General features: G+C 39.8%; 2 protein-coding genes across 3 annotated transcripts in view; one reads left to right on the top strand and one right to left on the bottom strand.

The window, feature by feature from the left end:
- NDUFAF2 (NADH:ubiquinone oxidoreductase complex assembly factor 2) overlaps positions 1-13,442 on the top strand; it is a 67,697-nt gene extending 54,255 nt beyond the window's left edge. Inside the window, exons 1-2 of one of the 2 annotated variants that reach the window (XM_053969102.1) lie at positions 11,040-11,379; positions 12,350-13,442. In XM_053969102.1, coding sequence (XP_053825077.1) covers positions 11,047-11,379; positions 12,350-12,607 — 591 coding nt within the window. In that variant the 5' untranslated portion in view covers positions 11,040-11,046 and the 3' untranslated portion in view covers positions 12,608-13,442. Of the gene's footprint in view, positions 1-11,039; positions 11,380-12,349 lie in introns of those variants that run through there. The other variant, XM_053969103.1, reaches the window with a different exon arrangement.
- Positions 13,443-14,702: 1,260 nt separating this feature from the next.
- Positions 14,703-16,191, bottom strand: SMIM15 (small integral membrane protein 15). The gene is made up of 3 exons (XM_053969104.1): positions 16,108-16,191; positions 15,933-15,989; positions 14,703-15,211 (listed from the first exon to the last, which is right to left on the bottom strand). Exon 3 carries the CDS (start codon positions 15,183-15,185, stop codon positions 14,961-14,963), a length of 225 nt encoding a protein of 74 aa, XP_053825079.1. The 5' UTR covers positions 15,186-15,211; positions 15,933-15,989; positions 16,108-16,191; the 3' UTR covers positions 14,703-14,960.
- Between the last annotated feature and the right edge of the window lie 749 nt (positions 16,192-16,940).

Genomic DNA, 16,940 nt, shown 5'->3' with positions numbered 1-16,940 from the left:
AGACAGTAAGGACTATAATACTTCCATGAATTAAAGAACTATATTATAACTTCTATTATATAATATATATATTACAGCATCTATTATATGATATATGATATATAATATATTATATATAATATATGATATATTATATATAATAATATATGATATATGATATATGATATATAATATATAATATGATATGTTATATATTATATATGATATATTATATGTTCTATATTATATAGAATATAGAATATAATACATCTATTATAACTTCTATTATATATAATTATATATATATATAATTATTATATAATAACTATAATAACTTACATAAATGAAAGAAGTTTAAGTTAAATTTTTCCTTAGACCTATTTAAGGAATTAGTACATGTGGGTTTGGTTTTTTTTTTTTTTTAATATTTTCCCTTTCCTCCCCAGTCTAGTTATTTATGTAGAGCCATGGAACTGATACTACAACAGTTGCTCCATCTAAGTTTCTACTGACTTCAATTTAATTTCTTCTAGCTTATATCAACTGTATGCAAACAACTTTTATTGTTGAAATTACCACTTAATGTGATACTTGAAGATGGGAGGTGTTGTGTCTTTTGTTCTATCATTTCTGTGAGCCAGGTGAGAGAACTGTGGAACAATAGTGTTCTAAATATTTTACCTTCCACAAAAAGCAATTTATGGAGAGTGAAAGATTGCTGACTAATGGTGCATTCAGAGTTACAGGACTTCTTATAGTTTTAGTTTTGTGGGGTAATAGATCTGAGACATAATTTAGCAGCTAGGTAGTTCACCTGCAGGGCTGTGCATTTACTGTATCACAGAGCAGAAATGATAATCTAGGAATTTGAAAATAGTTCATTTTTCAAGTAATCTCTAAATAGTTTTTTTCTGTGAAAGAAAAAGTAGTTCCAATATATGTATGTTAAAAATTCTTCCTAATATTTTGAAAAGAGTACGCCAGTCATATTTTTGATAGATTATAGTAAAGCCTAATTTTTCTCTCTATTACGGAGAATAGTGTGGGGTGCTATATATGATCTACTTTTCTCCTAATTTGAAACTGGCACAAACCCTTGCATCTCAATATAATTATAGTAATGAAGCACATATAGCATATTGTTTGGTCCCTATTTGTAGGGCTGATTTGCTTTAGTGTTTTAGCTACATAAACTTTACTGGCTGCTATTCCATATTATATTCCCCTTTTGACAGTAAAGGTGGTATGGTAAACTGCTGTTTGACAGCTATGAAAGAAGGGAATATTTGTGGCATATTCCATGTTGAAACCCTGTATAACAAATCTCTATGTTCTTTTGTGTATATCTGATGAGACCAGACTATTTCTGAGAAAGGATGTAAAGCCCACAAATTTTACAGTTTTGCTTTAATGACATTTTGCTGTCAGTATCTTATTGTAACAGCCCTAAAGTTCCCAAAGCGTAAGTTTCTGGAGCTGTGCCCATGTCCCTACCTTTGCAGTCTGTAAAAATATTTTTGAATGGTTTTCCTCTCTTTCCTGTCCTTTGCCCTTCATTTTTTTTTTCTTTCTAATATCAAATGACATATGTTAAACTTTATTACATTTTCTGTTCTACTTCTGTTAGCCTACCATCTCCCTTTTGAATCTTATATATGGGGTTTTTTATATTTCTCTATCTTGTCTTTTATTATATCTTGGCTAGTGATGATAAAGTTTGCCCAACTACTCAGGTTACCAGTTTTCATGATGAATTTTTAATTGAAAATACTGCAGAGATACAGCTTCACAAAGCAGTTGGATCTTACTGATCACAGTGATGACCACATGTTGGGAACCAATTCTTTTGTAAATACCGTAGGCTAACAAAATGTCATTCATAATCATCAGGACATGTCAGTCATTTAAGTGAGAACAAATGTGAGTTGTTCCTCCCTCATAGTGGTCAGAATAATTGGGTTGTGACAGCAAATTAAGTCTGTTGATGATTTTCTTGAGACTTGATCATATTTTGTATTCAAGCCATTCTTTCTTCCACAAACACCTAACTGATTTTTTTTTGTTTGTTTGCTTGTTTCCATTATAAAGCTTTCACTTTTGCTCAGAAGAAGTTGCTTTACCTCTCTCTTTAGTTTCTCTTTCCTGATTTGTTTTTTTTTTTCTTAATGGAAGAATACTCCAAGTCAGCTTGTGCAGTGTTAAATGTACCACATCCTTAATGGTTTCATTCCTCCTTGTGTGCCCATCCCTTTTTCCCCATTTTTGAAGGAAGTCACTTGGCCTTCTGTATCTGGCTCAACATAACTCATGAATGCTGCTCATCACCTTGGTTATTTCTAACCTGGCCAGTTACATAAGGAATGATAATGTTGGAAGCCTTGGGTTTTAAAATAATTTTCTGGGATACTGGTTAACAGTTGGTTGCCTTTTGATCTTTTTCCAGCTTGAAATATGCCAAGTCTCAGCTCAGTTATGTTGAGTGATAACTTGACAAATTAGTGCAGATCACATTGTTTCTTATGTTCTGCTCAAACATACTCTGTTCCTATGGTAATCAGGGAATCTATCTTGATGTAGAATTCTGGATCATGCCTTTGCCCTGCCTGAGCATATGTACAGTACATATACTCCTTAATAACAGTGAGAATCTGAGCTTGAATACAAATATTTTTGCAGTACTGTAGCATCTTGTCACCTGTCCCTTTATATGTGTATTGAGTATGATCATATATAGTTGGCCTAGGAAAATCATTACCTTTATTCCTGTGTGGCTCTTGATACATTTCTTTATTATGTATATAGGAAATTAGGTGTATGTAGCAAGTGTTTTGGCAAGTAGGAAATATGTCACTGTCTAAGGACATTACAGTTTTAAATTAATGAAAATGTTTTAAAGGCTACTAATATTAAAATAATTTTAATCAAATGCTATTTTGTGGAAGCAGATTTAGTAATTTATCACTTTACATGTGTATTATTCCACCTGCTAAGCTTTAGTGTTGTCAGAATTTAATAAGAAAAGTTGTCTTGAGATATAGCAGTTGTTTTATAGAAAGGATGTTCCATCCATGGAATTTATTTCTTTGAGATGCTATTCTCTTCCATTCTTTGAGCCATAGTCCACCTTCTGTATAGCTCATCCAAAAATTTCCAAGGTAAATGTAAATGTGCTGTCTTGCATATGCCCCTACACCCCAGTTTTCCTTCAGGATACAGAAGTGTAAACCTGGCATCTTTCTATTTTGGATTTTTCACATCTTGTTTAGAAAGGAAAGAAAAGATGCTCATGAAGACAAGGAGGCAACCTCTCTTCAGGCCTTTCTGTGCCTAACTTCTATTTGATTTTTTTTTCTTATTTTAGAGGACATCGGATTTGTAGAGGCTTTTAAAGAATTCTGCCATCTATAACACAAGATACCCAAATATATTTAGAAATCTAATCCTTATTTTCTCCCATAACAGATCTTTTAGCTACACACTGCTTCAGACAATGTCCTGAGGTTCAAGGATATCTGAGAAACTTGGCATTATTTAAGACTATGTCTGTAGAATGGAGACAGAAATAAAGTTACCGACTTCCTTGGGATGTCAGAAAACTAATGAGGAAGCTTGCAATTATGGCAATGCTGAGAGAAACTGGTATGGAGGGAAATGTGGTTTATCTCTGAACTCACCAACATGGTATCCTTAAAGTGGTAGATGTGAACCCATAGTAACACATATTTGTGTACACAGGTCTTTGTACTAGATAGCACTTCCCTGTTGATATAGAAGCTGCTTCCTCTGTAGCACACACTGGGCTGCACAACTGCAAATCTCAGTTTGAACTGAAACCTCTCTGTTGCTCTGTATATGTGTGTTATAATAATATTTCATGGGAAGTAAAGTAGAATTGCATGTTCCTTTAATTACCATCAAGATCCTGAAAATAGTTTGAAATTGAAAACCACAGTAAATGGCTGCTTTTCTCATGCAGTATGTACTTGTTACACAGTAACAAAATTCAGTGAGTTCTGAATTGCACTGTTGGATAGAAGGTGAAAAGCTAAAAAAAAAACTTCTGTGATGATACCTCTATTCTTTCAAACTATTTCTAGGGTATCCATAATAATCTGTTTTGGCAAGCTCCTTGTCAAGTGAGGAAAAAAGATACTTCAGTAAGTTGTAATAAGCATAAGGTTTCTTCCTCTCAACCCCCAAATAATTACATTGAAATTAAATGTTCCCACGGTGTATATCCACTCTTCCCACTTGTTTGATCATAAGTGTTACTTATTTGAGAGATGGTATGATCAAATGGAGGTTCATTCATGTAGATTAGTTTACACAGAATTTACATTCCTTTAAGGAGAATTGAATGCAGTTTAGAAAAATGCTTTGTTTGACACTGTTGGTATTGCATCTTATAGTTTTGCCTCTGTCTGCTTTCAGACGCTTCAGCTGAGAAGTTGTAAAATGAGAACACTGATACAGCGATTCTACATTCTTACATAGAGATTAGGGCTTAGCACATGAGTAATTTACATCTGAAGCCACCAAAAGCTGTAATATGATTAACAGGTTCAAGGAAAAACATATTTTAAAAGTCCATGGATAAACATGTCTCTGAGCAAAATATTTCCCACCATTGTTGTCCAGAATCACAGTCAGGATTTGGGCCATATTCAATAACTTAGATTGCACTAAATAGCATTTTGCATGGTAAATTATGCATGATTCCAAAGAGGATTATAATTTGGTGAAAAAGGGCAATAAATTTTGACAATATAAAGAACTGAGTTATGAAGCCCTTAAATAGAAGGGAGTAGCCATAGAAGTCAATGAAAAAAAATAAATTGAGCATTTGCAGAAGCCATCATATTTTGGATTTTTTCCTCTTGTTTATTTTTACTTTCTCTTCAAGTTTGAAATATAGCTGCTTGCCCAACCTCCAGAGGGGAGTGTTGGGGCACAATTTGTCCCTTTGCTTCTAGATTGCACATGCTGCAGATTCCAAGGCGGCAGAGGAAAGAGCTGCTGCTGCTCTTCTGCTCCTATCCATGTGGGAAGGAGTGCTTGGAGCACTGGTTCTGTGTCCTGATTCACTGACAGCACAGCTGAGCAGGGATGCAGAGCAAAGGGAAGCGTACCAGGAAAGGGCTGGTACAAATTACATCATATGTAGACTAGGGAAAGCAAGGGCCAAATGGTGACTGAGTCACAGCTACAGTTCCTTGTTTGCTCTGTGGGGATCAGGGCTATGCGTTGCCCTTTATTCAGGGCAGAGTGCAGTGGTGCCAGGCTAGTTTGTGTTTTTTGCTGCTTCTACAAAGTCTCATCGGTAATCTTGAATATATGTGTAGTTGTGGACAAATATCTTGGCAGAACTGTAAAAATAAAGGCACAGTCCCCTACTGTCTCCATGTGTTGGTGATGTGCTTTACAGTCTGGTGTGTCTTCCTTTTGCCTTTTGCTACATGTTCTTACCAAACACATGTGCTATACTGTGGTGCCCTAGAAATTATGTCAGCTCATGCCAGAGATTCTGTAGTTCATATCTAGCACTGTAGTACTTCAGTAATACTAAGCACTGCTTGTCTGCAGATTAAATTTAAACAAAAATTACTGTGAGTTATAATTAATATTTAACTGATTTAGCATGGTAGTAAATGTGGTATTAGCACTGCATGTAAAACTAAATATTGTAACTGATCAGAGATTTGCTCAAAAACTGAACCTGCATAAAGCAAATCTTAAATTGATTTCATTAATGTTGTTTGTTGATGGACCAAGGTTATTTAGTGAGTCAGTGTTTGATTTAAATAACTATTTTAGCTAATCCAGATAAGCCTTTCTATTTCAAACTACTCCTCTGTTTTTGCCATGGAGTGACAGCTTTTCATTTACCACATTATTTCTCATTCCCAATCTGATACTGCTGGGCTCATGTTCAGTTGCTGAGTTATCAAGATCTGCCCTGGATCAGAACATTCAATGCTTCCCAAAGATGAGGTCCTCTCTCTGCCTCCTACTCTTAAAATATGATATAATAGCCAATTATCTCATCTTGCCTACTTAACTTGTCAAACTGGAAAACGGAGTTTAGTTTAATCATTTGGTGACATTCTAAAAAATGGTGATTCAGCTTAACTTCTAGCATTTTGCCCAAGTTTCAGTTAATTTGATAATGAAGAAAAATTCTGACCTGTTAAATTGTCTTATATGAATTGTTTTTAACTGCCAAAACAATTTTTTCATTCCATTTGTTGTTTTTTAAATTTTTGTCAACCTACAGGTATGAATTTTTAACAGGCAGAGTTCTAAGTTCAAGTTAATTCATTATTAAACATAAAATATTCATACTAGACACAAAATGTGAGTATTCTATGAATTGCACCATCTACAGTTCAAAAAATCTGTCCACTGTTTCTCAGTTCTGGCATCAAACAGTAACTAGCTAACAAGATGCAAATCAAGAGAAATCATGAGTATTTCAACTTATGGTAACTTGGGAAGTTGAAATAGTTTCTAAGACAACACAGAGAAGCTATTTATTTCTAATTTAGTCAAAATACAAACCCATCTGAAAAAAAAAGGTGACATTTTTTTCAAAATTAATAATAAATAAAAACCTTGTAATTAAAGGGTTAGCTGTTCAGAAAACCTTCTGGAAAGTGTCAATCTGTTAAAATAATCCTTAAACCCTGCCCCTTAGAAACTATACATTGGTACTGCATATCTGCATTTGCCTGCATCCTTAGAGCTCTGTTCACGACTTTGTGCTCAGGAGTTTGAAAATGTTTTGTGGGACGCAGGTGCTGGTGTCACTATGGCTGCTGGAGGGCCAAGGGGCACACAGAGAGGGGAGGGCTGGTTCCTCAGGGTGTGAGGTTCAGCTGGTGCTGCAGGATAGAAAGGGTTCAGTACCACTATCTGTCTGTGGAGAAGAATATCAAGAAGTGTTCAGCAAAGACTGGTTACTGAGCCAGACTCCACTTGAAGGAATGAGTGTGTCTAGAGAACCCTCTTTTGTATTCATGACATCTTCTTTCCAAGAGGAACTCATTTTATTCATTCTGTAAGGCTGCTCATTTTTTCAGGAAGGGGAAAGAAGTGACAATATGGGAGTATTTAAGAGCAAAAGAACACTGCTTTGCAAATATTTACCCTACAAGGCAGCTCTTCCAGTACAGAAAGGTAGGCTTCTAAAATCCTTTATCTAGATTTTTTTCCTTTTGTGGAGTGGAGGTGAATACAGATTCCACACCACAGAGGATACTTTGTGATACAGCTCAGTTGCTGGAGTTAACTGAGAGCTTCGAAAAATACATAGTTTGTAACAGAAGTGAAAATTTCATGCTGGTGGCAGGAAATACAGCCCGATGCTGTTTGCAGAAATACCCTTGGAAGACAGCAACATGTCTAGAGCTGTGTTGCTCCTAGGAGCAGGCCATCTTTCATTCTTTGATCATGCAGCTGTTACCAATACTAAGATGTCAGATTATGCAGAAGTCAGCAGTTTTGTGGATGAAAAACAGCTGCCTCAAACTCCACAAAGGGCTACTTTGGTATTTCCTTAATAATAATGTTCTTCAAGAAAACCTTAGACATCACTTTCTTAAACTCTGCCTTCCTAAGGAAGAAAGACACACAGCTCCAAAGTCAGAGGTGTTAAAAACCTCATACAACATAAAATAATCACCAAAGCTGGACAACCTGCAGTGATAAAATGTCTTGTTTTACTTTACACTTAAAAATAAGCTGCAGAACATGTATTTGGACGTAGCTCTTGGCATATCACATGTATCCTATTCTGTATACTGGGAGCTGATACGTTTCAAAGTGAACATCTGCACACAGGGATTTCAGCTGCTTTAAAATGTGGCTGGATATCTTAAGGCTTTTTTTGTTTTTTAGTTTTGCAGCATAGCCCCAGTTTTTAGAGTTTTCTTTCAGTAAAAATGTTGAAGGACATTTCTGATGCATGTATTTCCTCAGAAATGCTGGTTCAAACAACTTATATAATTTATTTGTACAAAAAGTGAGTGTTGGAAGAACAAGCTAATCCTTTAAAAACTGCAGCTATCTGATAGATAATGTGTTCTCTGGGTTGGATAGAAAGATTTTGTACTTCACTTAATGGTCAGAGCACATTACATGTTAATGTACTTATATTTTATCAGAAAGCTTATTAGGGGGCAGTTTATAGTAAAGATAGCCATCTTATAAAATACTGTGATTCATCTTGAAGAAGGAGAGAATATAAGTGTTCTGAACCTGACAATGTAACTTAAACAAACAAAGAAAAAAAACCACAAACAAACTAACTTTTAGCCCTTAGTTACTTTTTATAGCAAATCAGACAGTAAAGGATTGCTTATCAGTGGAGTCTCAAAGTAAGAATGTATTTGACCCAGTTTTTCTAACATGCCAATTGACCCAATATTTCCAATTAATATTTTCTTTAATTTGAGCACAGGAACCCAGTGATTTTAGTGTGTGGTAACTCATGTGTTTGTGGCATGAGTTTAATGCCAAAAATGAATGTGTGCATTTTGTAGTAGAAAAATTTTATCCTGGTAAATTGTATAGAAAATTCTCAATAAGTCACTTCAGTTTGGTGGGTTTTTTTTGCAATTGCTAATAAGAATAATTTCTCATGCTGTTTTGGTTTTTTTTTAAGATCCACTTTTTCATTTTACTCTATCACAATTATACTTTGTCCACAGAAAGCTGATTAAAAGAGCCTTATTTGAGTCTGAAAACCAGAGAACAATTGTATATCAACATTTAAAATGGACTTGGAGTACTTGGTGTTTAGTTACAGCTGCTCTTACCTGATTAAGATAACTTAATGTTGAAGTAATCACTTGAAGAGATTTTAAATTAATAGCTGTTTGCAGTAAGTAGATTATGTTTGTATTTCAATAAATCACTTCCCATTGTTTTACCAGAGACAATGATGCAGTTTTCAGTTATCACAAAGGTGATTGCTTTACTTGTTTCTTAATAGTTATTTAATACAAGCACCATAGGAGTAATCCCCTTGAAATCAATAACGTTGTGGTGGATTTACATAGGCATGTGGTAAACAAGGGTAGAATTGGGAGATGCCACAAAGAAGTTTTGCTATACTGACAGTTGAAAATTTGATCTTGTAATGCTTGGCAATATTTCTATTGGAGCATGTGAGAATTTTCACCCCTCTTCAGTTTGCAAAGTCATTTGTGTATTACTTGCGTATTACCATTCAATTTCCATTTGTATGCAAAGGGTTCTGCCTCTGCTCTGTGTATCTGTGAATTTAAGTACAGAGGCAACTAAGAACTAAGAAAAGGGGTTACTTTCCATGGTACCTCTAAGATAAGGTGTATTGGGTTTGTATGGCCAGGTTTTGGTAGCAGGGCAGCTACAAGGGTGGCTTCTGTGAGAAGCTGCCAGAAGTTTCCTCCAATTCTGGCAGAGACAGTCCCAGCCAGTACCAGGATGGATGTGCCTCTGGTCAAGGCTGGGCCCATCAGAAATGGTAATGCCTCTCTGATTATATATTTAAGGAGACTTTAAAAAGTTTTGCAGAAGTTTTGTGCTCACAGAAGTGCAGGGTGAGAATATGTGAGAGGAACAGCCCTGCAGACACCCAGGTTAGGGGAGAAGAAGGTACAGGAGGTGCTTCAGGCACCAGAGCTGAGGTTCCCCTGCAGCCCAGGGTGAGACCATGGCCCTGCAGCTGTGGCCCTGCAGCCCATGGACATCCAGGAGGATGCAGAGATCCAGCTGCAGCCCCTGGGAAAGACCCAGGCCAGAGCAGGTGAATGCCTGAGAGGAGGTTACGAACGTGTGGGAGGCCTGTGCTGGAGCAGGGTCCTCATAGGGACCTACCCACCCATGGAGAGAGGAGCCCACAGTGGAGCAGGTTTCCTGGTAGGACTTGTGACCCTATGGGAGATCCATGCTGGAGCAGGCTGTGCCTGAAGTACTGCACCCCATGGAAGGGACCTATATTGCAGCAGTCTGGGGAGGACTGTTGCTCATGAGATGGACTTGTGTTGGAGAAGTTGACGGAGAACTGTCTCCTATGGGTGGGATCCTGTGGTGGTACAGGGGAAGAACTCTCCATGAGCAACGGCAGGAACATATGATCAACTGACCATAACTCCCATAACTTCCCTGTGTCTCTGCACTTGCTACAGGGAGGAGACAAAGCTGGGAAGGAGGGAAGGGTAGGGGGAAGGTGATTTTAAGATTTAATTTTACTTCATCATCCTGTGATAGGATTGAGTCTGTTTTGCTTGTGATGGTATTTGGTGCGTGAGCTCTCATAGTCCTTAGTTTGTGAACTCTTTATTATATTTTCTCTCCTCTGTCCAGCTGTGGAGGGGAGTGACAAGCTCTGGTGGGCATCTGGCATTCAGTCATGGTCAGCAAAACCTACATAAGGTTTTCTTTAATTACTGCCTTTTAAGCATGCTTAGGTGTTCATAGTTGCTATTTAAACTCTTGTCAGTACCACATGTATTTTAACACCTAAATTCCTAAAATAATATCATGGTCTCTTGTTCACAGAGGAGTGTACTGCTATAGTTTCTCCTTAACTCTATATACTTCTAATCTGGAGAAAAGAATTCAGCCTTTTTCTTAATTCTGGAGGCCATCTCTATCCACATGGATGACTGGAAGGTCAGCATAAATAGTCAGCACGTATTCACTGCAGATAAGTCATGCTTGACCAACCTGATTGACTTTTATGATTAAACAACTACCTGGATGAAGGAGGGGAGAGCAGTGGAACCTTCACTTCAGCAAGGCTTTTGACATGGTCTCTCACAGCATCCTTGTAGGAAAACTCAAGAGGTGTGGACTGGATGAGTGGACAGTGAGGTGGATTGAGAACTGGCTGAATGGCAGAATCCAGCGGCTTGTAATCACTGGCCCAGGGTCTAGCTGGATGTAATCAATCACTGGTCCAGGGTCTGGCTGGAGGCCTGTCACTGGTGCTGTTACCCAGGGTTCAGCACGGGGCCCAGGACTGTTTAACTTACCAGTGACTTGGGAGAAGGGACAGATGCCTCCTGAGCAAGTTTGCTGAGGATGCAGAGCTGGGAGCAATGGCTGATACCCCAGAGGGCCGTGCAGCCCTTCAGAGGACCTCAACAGGCTGGAGCCATGGGCAGAGAGGAACCTTCTGAAATTCAGCAAAGGCAAATGCAGGGTCCTGCACGTGGGGAAGAACAACCCCAGGCACCAGCACAGGCTGGGCTGACCTGCAGGGAGGCAGCTCTGGGGGTCCTGGTGGCCAACAAGCTGTCCATGAGCCAGCAGCGTGTCCTGGTGGCCAAGAAGGCCAGTGCTATCCTGGGGGGCATTAGGAAGAGCATTGCCAGCAGGTGGAGGGAGGTGATCCTGCCCCTCTACTCAGCCCTGGTAAGGCCTCACCTGGAGTGCTGTGTCCAGTTGTGGGCCCCTTAGGACAACAGAGACATGGAGCTGCTGGAGCACATCTAGTAGAGGGCAGTGGAGTTGATTAGGGGACTGGAGCATCCCTCCTACAAGGAAAAGCTGAGGAGAGATGACTGAGAGGGGATGTGATCAATGTCTATGAGTATCTGATGGGAGGGTATCAAGAGTATGGAGCCAGGCTCTGCTTGGTGGTGCCAAGCAAAAGGACAAGAAGCAATGGGCAGACACCGATGCCCAGGAAGTTCCACCTGAATGTGAGGAAGAATTTCTTTATTGTGCGAGTGACCGAGCACTGGAACAAACTGACCAGAGAGGTTGAGAAGTCTCCCTCACTGGAAATAATCAAGCACCATCTGGACACAATCCTGTGCCATGTGCTCTGGGATGACCCTGCTGGAGCATGGAGGTAGAATGAAGTTGGACCAAATGACCCACTGCACTATCTTCCAGCCTGACCAATCCATGATTTTGTGATTTTAGTTATTTATTTTGTAGTCTTGCACTAGCAAGACCCCAAAGGTTGCACATGCGTTTCTCCCAGAACTGTGCCCTGAAGCACAGGTACCTAACACCACAGGCATAGTGAATTACAGGAACTGATGCAAATGATAATTAGCTACTGTAGCTAATTCCTACACAGGAAACAATGCAAAAAGTAGCCTTATTGTTAATGTATTTCCCCATTCATTGATGTATTTAATTTCTTAATTTCTTATTTTTGCTCCAATAGAATAGTAAAGTGGACACCACAATACATACAGTTAGGGTTGAATTTGCAGTTGTGAAAAACCAAACAATTTTGCCACATTTTATTTTACTTTAATACCTGCAAATGTGGGTTATAAAATTAAGAAATTACTGTTTAAAACGTTTTTTTGCAACACTGTATATTGCATTTGCTTCTGACTTAATTATCTTTCTATTGTGTTTTTAGGAAATTCTTAGGAATGAAAATTATAGAGAAGAAATGAAGCAGAAAGTCAAGGATGTATCTGAAAAGGATAAGCTGCTTCAGGCCAAAGAGTATGAGGAAGGACTTGTTGCTGAACCAAGTCATACTCAGGTTAAAGGCCACGCATCTGCCCCTTACTATGGAAAGAAGGAGCCCTCACAAGACCCCGCAAGCACTGCAAATATCTTCCAGCCAGGTGCCTGGATGCCACCAGGCAGTGGTAGTAGTAAAAATAAATAAGCAATTTAATGGACAGATACTGTTAATGGATTAATATTTTAACAGACAACATGCATAGCTATTATATACTAGAGTACAATAAAGCCGTATTAAAGCAGTTTCAGTTATTTTTGCAGAACTATTCAAATAGGCTTGATCATGACAAAGTATGTAAAGTGTTTGGGTTTAGTGAAAAAGAATTCATAGTTAAAAGACTATCTAAATTTTCTTAAAGTCTAAATTACTTTTTTCCTTGAAGTCTAATTTAGTTTTAAAACTGTTCTTAATGTAAGAATTGTTGTCTATTCACTTACATTTTCTAAAGCCTTGGCCAAGATGTCTCTTTGGAATAAATCCCTTGGCAGTGCCAGCATGCTTTCTGCTGGCAAGCAGACGGAAAAGTTGATTTCATTAACAGGAATCACTACTAGACTGCACTGATTACGCAGTGTGTATTTATCGTAGAGATGGTTGTGTAACTTAAAACAGTCAACAAATTTGAATGTTTGATTTTAAAACAGTCAACATATTTGAATGTTTGATTTTAAAATAGGCAACATATTTGAATGTTTGATTTGCAGACAGCAATTTGCACAGGGTAAAATCAGTTAAAATACATATAACTGCTATAATAGAAGATAGAAGTACTTGATAAAGCTGCTGGAAAATAACACTAGGTCTCGGACAAGGGACTGTCATGAATATTTTTAAAAAATACTAGTTTTTATTCCTGGTGTATCCATGGACTTCCCTAGATGATTAGATCATTTTGGCCATAATTTAGATACATAAAATGTGCAGATTATTTGCTTAGAGATGATGTTTGAGAACTTCAAATAAAAATAAAGACCACACATTTTTTTTTCAAAAAGTATCAAATTTATTTACGGAGTGTATCCCTCATCAGTTTTCCTCCCTGTGTTTCAAGCTATCGAAGGTCAAACACATACATATTTGACAACACTGCATACAAAACATGGAGATTTAATCTCACATACTTATAAAATCCCCAGATGTCATAATCTAGTAATGCTTGCTTTCACCAACAAAATTGAAAGGGGATCAACTTCACATTTACTTAAAAGTAATTTCAGTTAGACTCCCCACTTCTGATCCCCCTTGGTGTCAGCCAGCTCTGTAGGTCTCTTCATTTGAACAATGGTATTATTTTAAGGTTTTATTTTTAAACCTGACCAAAGAGTAGCTGCTAGAATGCACAACTCTGTGCTGCTGTTTAGAAATATGCAAAATGTAAATCTTAATGGCTACAAGCTCTTTTGAGCTAGACTACGTAGAGGCCACCACAGACTATTACTAAAAAATTAGGCTTTGAAAAATTAATCAGTTATATTAAGAAGAGATTAATTGGAAAGAAGGTTAAATAATTTTGATGTATTTACAACACAAACGTTTTTTGACTATGTCATCATCTTGCAACCTGTAAGGCAGCCAAGTTTCAAGGGCCATGAGAACAAAAATTCTACCTAAACTCAAGTCTTAGACCAAAGGTAGCCAGGAGGTTACTGTCACCAAAAGCACTGTCAGCAGCTTGTACATCATCCTTGCACAGCTATCTGCTATAGCAGAACACCAGGCCACCTGGGTCTTTGGTCTCACCCAACTTATGGCTATTCTTTGAGGCATAAGGAATTTATGAAGGCAAAAACAAATTAGTTACAGGTGGAGTATTCAGGTGATTGTTAGGGAAGATCAAACAACATTACTATATTTTATAGAACCTGAATGCCTTAAGAGAAATGAAGTTAATAATGAAACAAGCAGTTTCCTGGAACTTGAGCTGAAGTTAAAGGCTGTTGATGGCTTGTAGTTCAGGAAACAGGAAAAGCTAAGGTAGGTTATTTCTGCAGACAAGCAGCAGCATCAAAGACAATGCAGCAGCCACTATGGGCACACAGCCATATGCAGTGACCTTAAATTAAATCAGTCATGTCTGCTAACTAATGCTATAGCTAGCTTGTCTGCTCAAGGTATGCCAAAACTTGCATTTCTGTAATCCAGTTTATTATTCACATTTTCCCCTAAACTTGGCAATTTAAAGATACTTGTTAAGTCATAGCTCAGCTAAGAAAAAAAAAAATCTACCTCCAGAGCCACCAAGAGGTTAAGTTTTTAATTTAACATGCAAATTTAGAAAAGCAACCTGCACTAGAATACAAGTAGTAAATATAATTAACAAATGTCGCTTGGGCAAATTTTAACACAAATCAGCAGGAAAAAAATACACTGGAAGTATTAAATTTCATACTTCAAGAAATAACAGGATCAAGTATCAAAGGACAATTGCAACACAAAATGTACAAGTATTTCATTTTAAAAGTGGATTCCTTGCACAAGGAAGGCCATTTTTGCCCATTTAATCCTTCTTTGTTCGTTTGGCCTTTGCAATGTTCTCCTGGCGTTTCTGTTTCTTCTTCAGCTCTCGTTCCCGGGCCTCAATCATTTTTGCAAGCTTCCATGACAGCGCTGCACTAATTACAAACAGTGGCGTGAGAGCCAGGATCACAGTTGTGAGAAAGCCGTAGGGGTCCTTGGCAGCCCACTCCACGATGTACTCAGCCCAAGCCTTAATATCAAACATCTTTTCTGTTTTCCTATTGAGAAAACCTGTAGAATATAAAAAAAAAAATAATTTCTGAGTGCTCATCAAAATAAAAGCACACATACTGAAGAACAAAACACAAGAAATTCCACCTTCACATGGGGAAGAACAACTTTACATTGAGGGTGGCTCAGCACTAGAAAAGCTACCCAGGGAAGTCATGGAGATATGCAAAGCTCACATTGACAGGTTCCTGTGACACCTGATCGAGGTGACCCTGCCTTGGCAGTGGGGTTGGACTGGATGATCTCCAGAGGTCCCTTTCAACCCTACCGATTTTGTCATACCAAGTACCATTTTAATATAAGTTGTCCTTGTTCACTATCAAAGGGCAAGATCATTTTTGCTAGAAGTTAAAAGCAGTGCATAGTATGTGAAAGTGTAATACAAAGCATTGATCCTAAGTTAAAGTTCAGCGCTTATAGAAAAATTAGGCGTTTAATCCAACAGAGCTGCAAATGCTACCAAGATTGTATTGCTAAATGGGAAAAAAAGTGCGGTTTGTGGTTCTCTGAAGTGAAAGAAAGGCCAGCCTGGTTGGTTTATCTCTCTATAGGTTTCACCAGGCAGGCGAGGGAGCCCCGGCAGGGCTTTGGGTACTGAACTGGCGGCAGTGGGGCAGCCAACACCCCCGCAGCGGTGCCGGCCCCGGCTCGCCTCCCTGGCGAACAGCTCGACCGCCTCCCTCCGAGCTTCCCGCCCCCGCCTCGGCCGGCACCGCCTCACCTGCGGCGCCGGGCACCCTCCGGGCCTGCCGAGCGGCGAAAGGGCGAGCCGAGCTCCCTGCGAAGAGAACACACGGGCGGGCCGTGAGAGGACGGCGATGTCCCCCCGCCGCCGGCGCCCCCCGCCCGAGCCGCGCTCCTGGGGCCGCCCCCCGCCCGCCGCTGCCCCGCGGTACCGCGGCCCTGGAGGGCTCCGGGATTCCGAGCGGAAACAGGAAGGAGGTGCTTGCCCCGCCCAGCCCGATCGGGCGGGAGCGGCGAGCAGAGCCCGCCCGCCGCGGGGCTGGAGCGGCCCCGCCCCGCCGCGCCCCGTCCGCGCCGCCTCTGCCCGGGCCCCGCCCGCAGCCAGCGCGGGGCGGGCGCCGCTGCCCGCCGGGAGCCGCGCGGTGGGGAGTGGGAGGGCTCGTCGCTCCATTAAGAGAAAGCTGTAAGCCGGGAAGAAGGAGTTTCCGAGGTATCCGGATGGGTCGTTCACGTTCTGCTATAGCCTCTGGAAACTGGAATGCGGCTCTCAGCAGAGCTGGGAGTCCCGTGGTGTCTCCGTGCGCTCGCCCGTGTTGGGGCCGCTCGGCGCGAGGAACGATCGGGAGCAGACCGCGGGTACCTTGCCAGTACCTTGGCAAGTTGCCACCTGTATGTCCTGGTCCTTTTGGGACTGCTGACCCGCTCCGGTGGGCGCACCGTGGCTCTTCTCGGGGCCACATGGCCGTGCCGGAGCGCTGGCTGTTGCACTGCTCCCCAGTGGACTGACCTCAGCAAAAATACTCAGCTGATCGCCGTTTATTCTGAGCCTTTCATCTGCTCATACTGAAAAATCAATACCAAAAAAAATCCTGTTTTGCCTTTGTATGTTGTACCAAGCCTTCTCCATTTGCACAGACACGCATATGTGAATAAAAACTTAGTTATGTTTCCAGTGCAAAGAAAAGTGTAGATTAGGATATTAAGTTAATACATGAGAGGATCTTGCAATCACTCAAATTGTATTAAGCAGTTCAGGGTCAATTCT

This window comes from Vidua chalybeata, chromosome Z (genome assembly GCF_026979565.1).
Source record: "Vidua chalybeata isolate OUT-0048 chromosome Z, bVidCha1 merged haplotype, whole genome shotgun sequence".
NCBI lineage: Eukaryota > Metazoa > Chordata > Aves > Passeriformes > Viduidae > Vidua > Vidua chalybeata.
Note: the sequence above shows the minus strand (reverse complement) of the source record. Positions and strands in the feature narration are given on the sequence as shown.

Coding starts and splice junctions, on each gene's coding strand:
- SMIM15 (XM_053969104.1), bottom strand. CDS start 15,185: ATGTTTGATATTAAGGCTTGGGCTGAGTACATCGTGGAGTGGGCTGCC.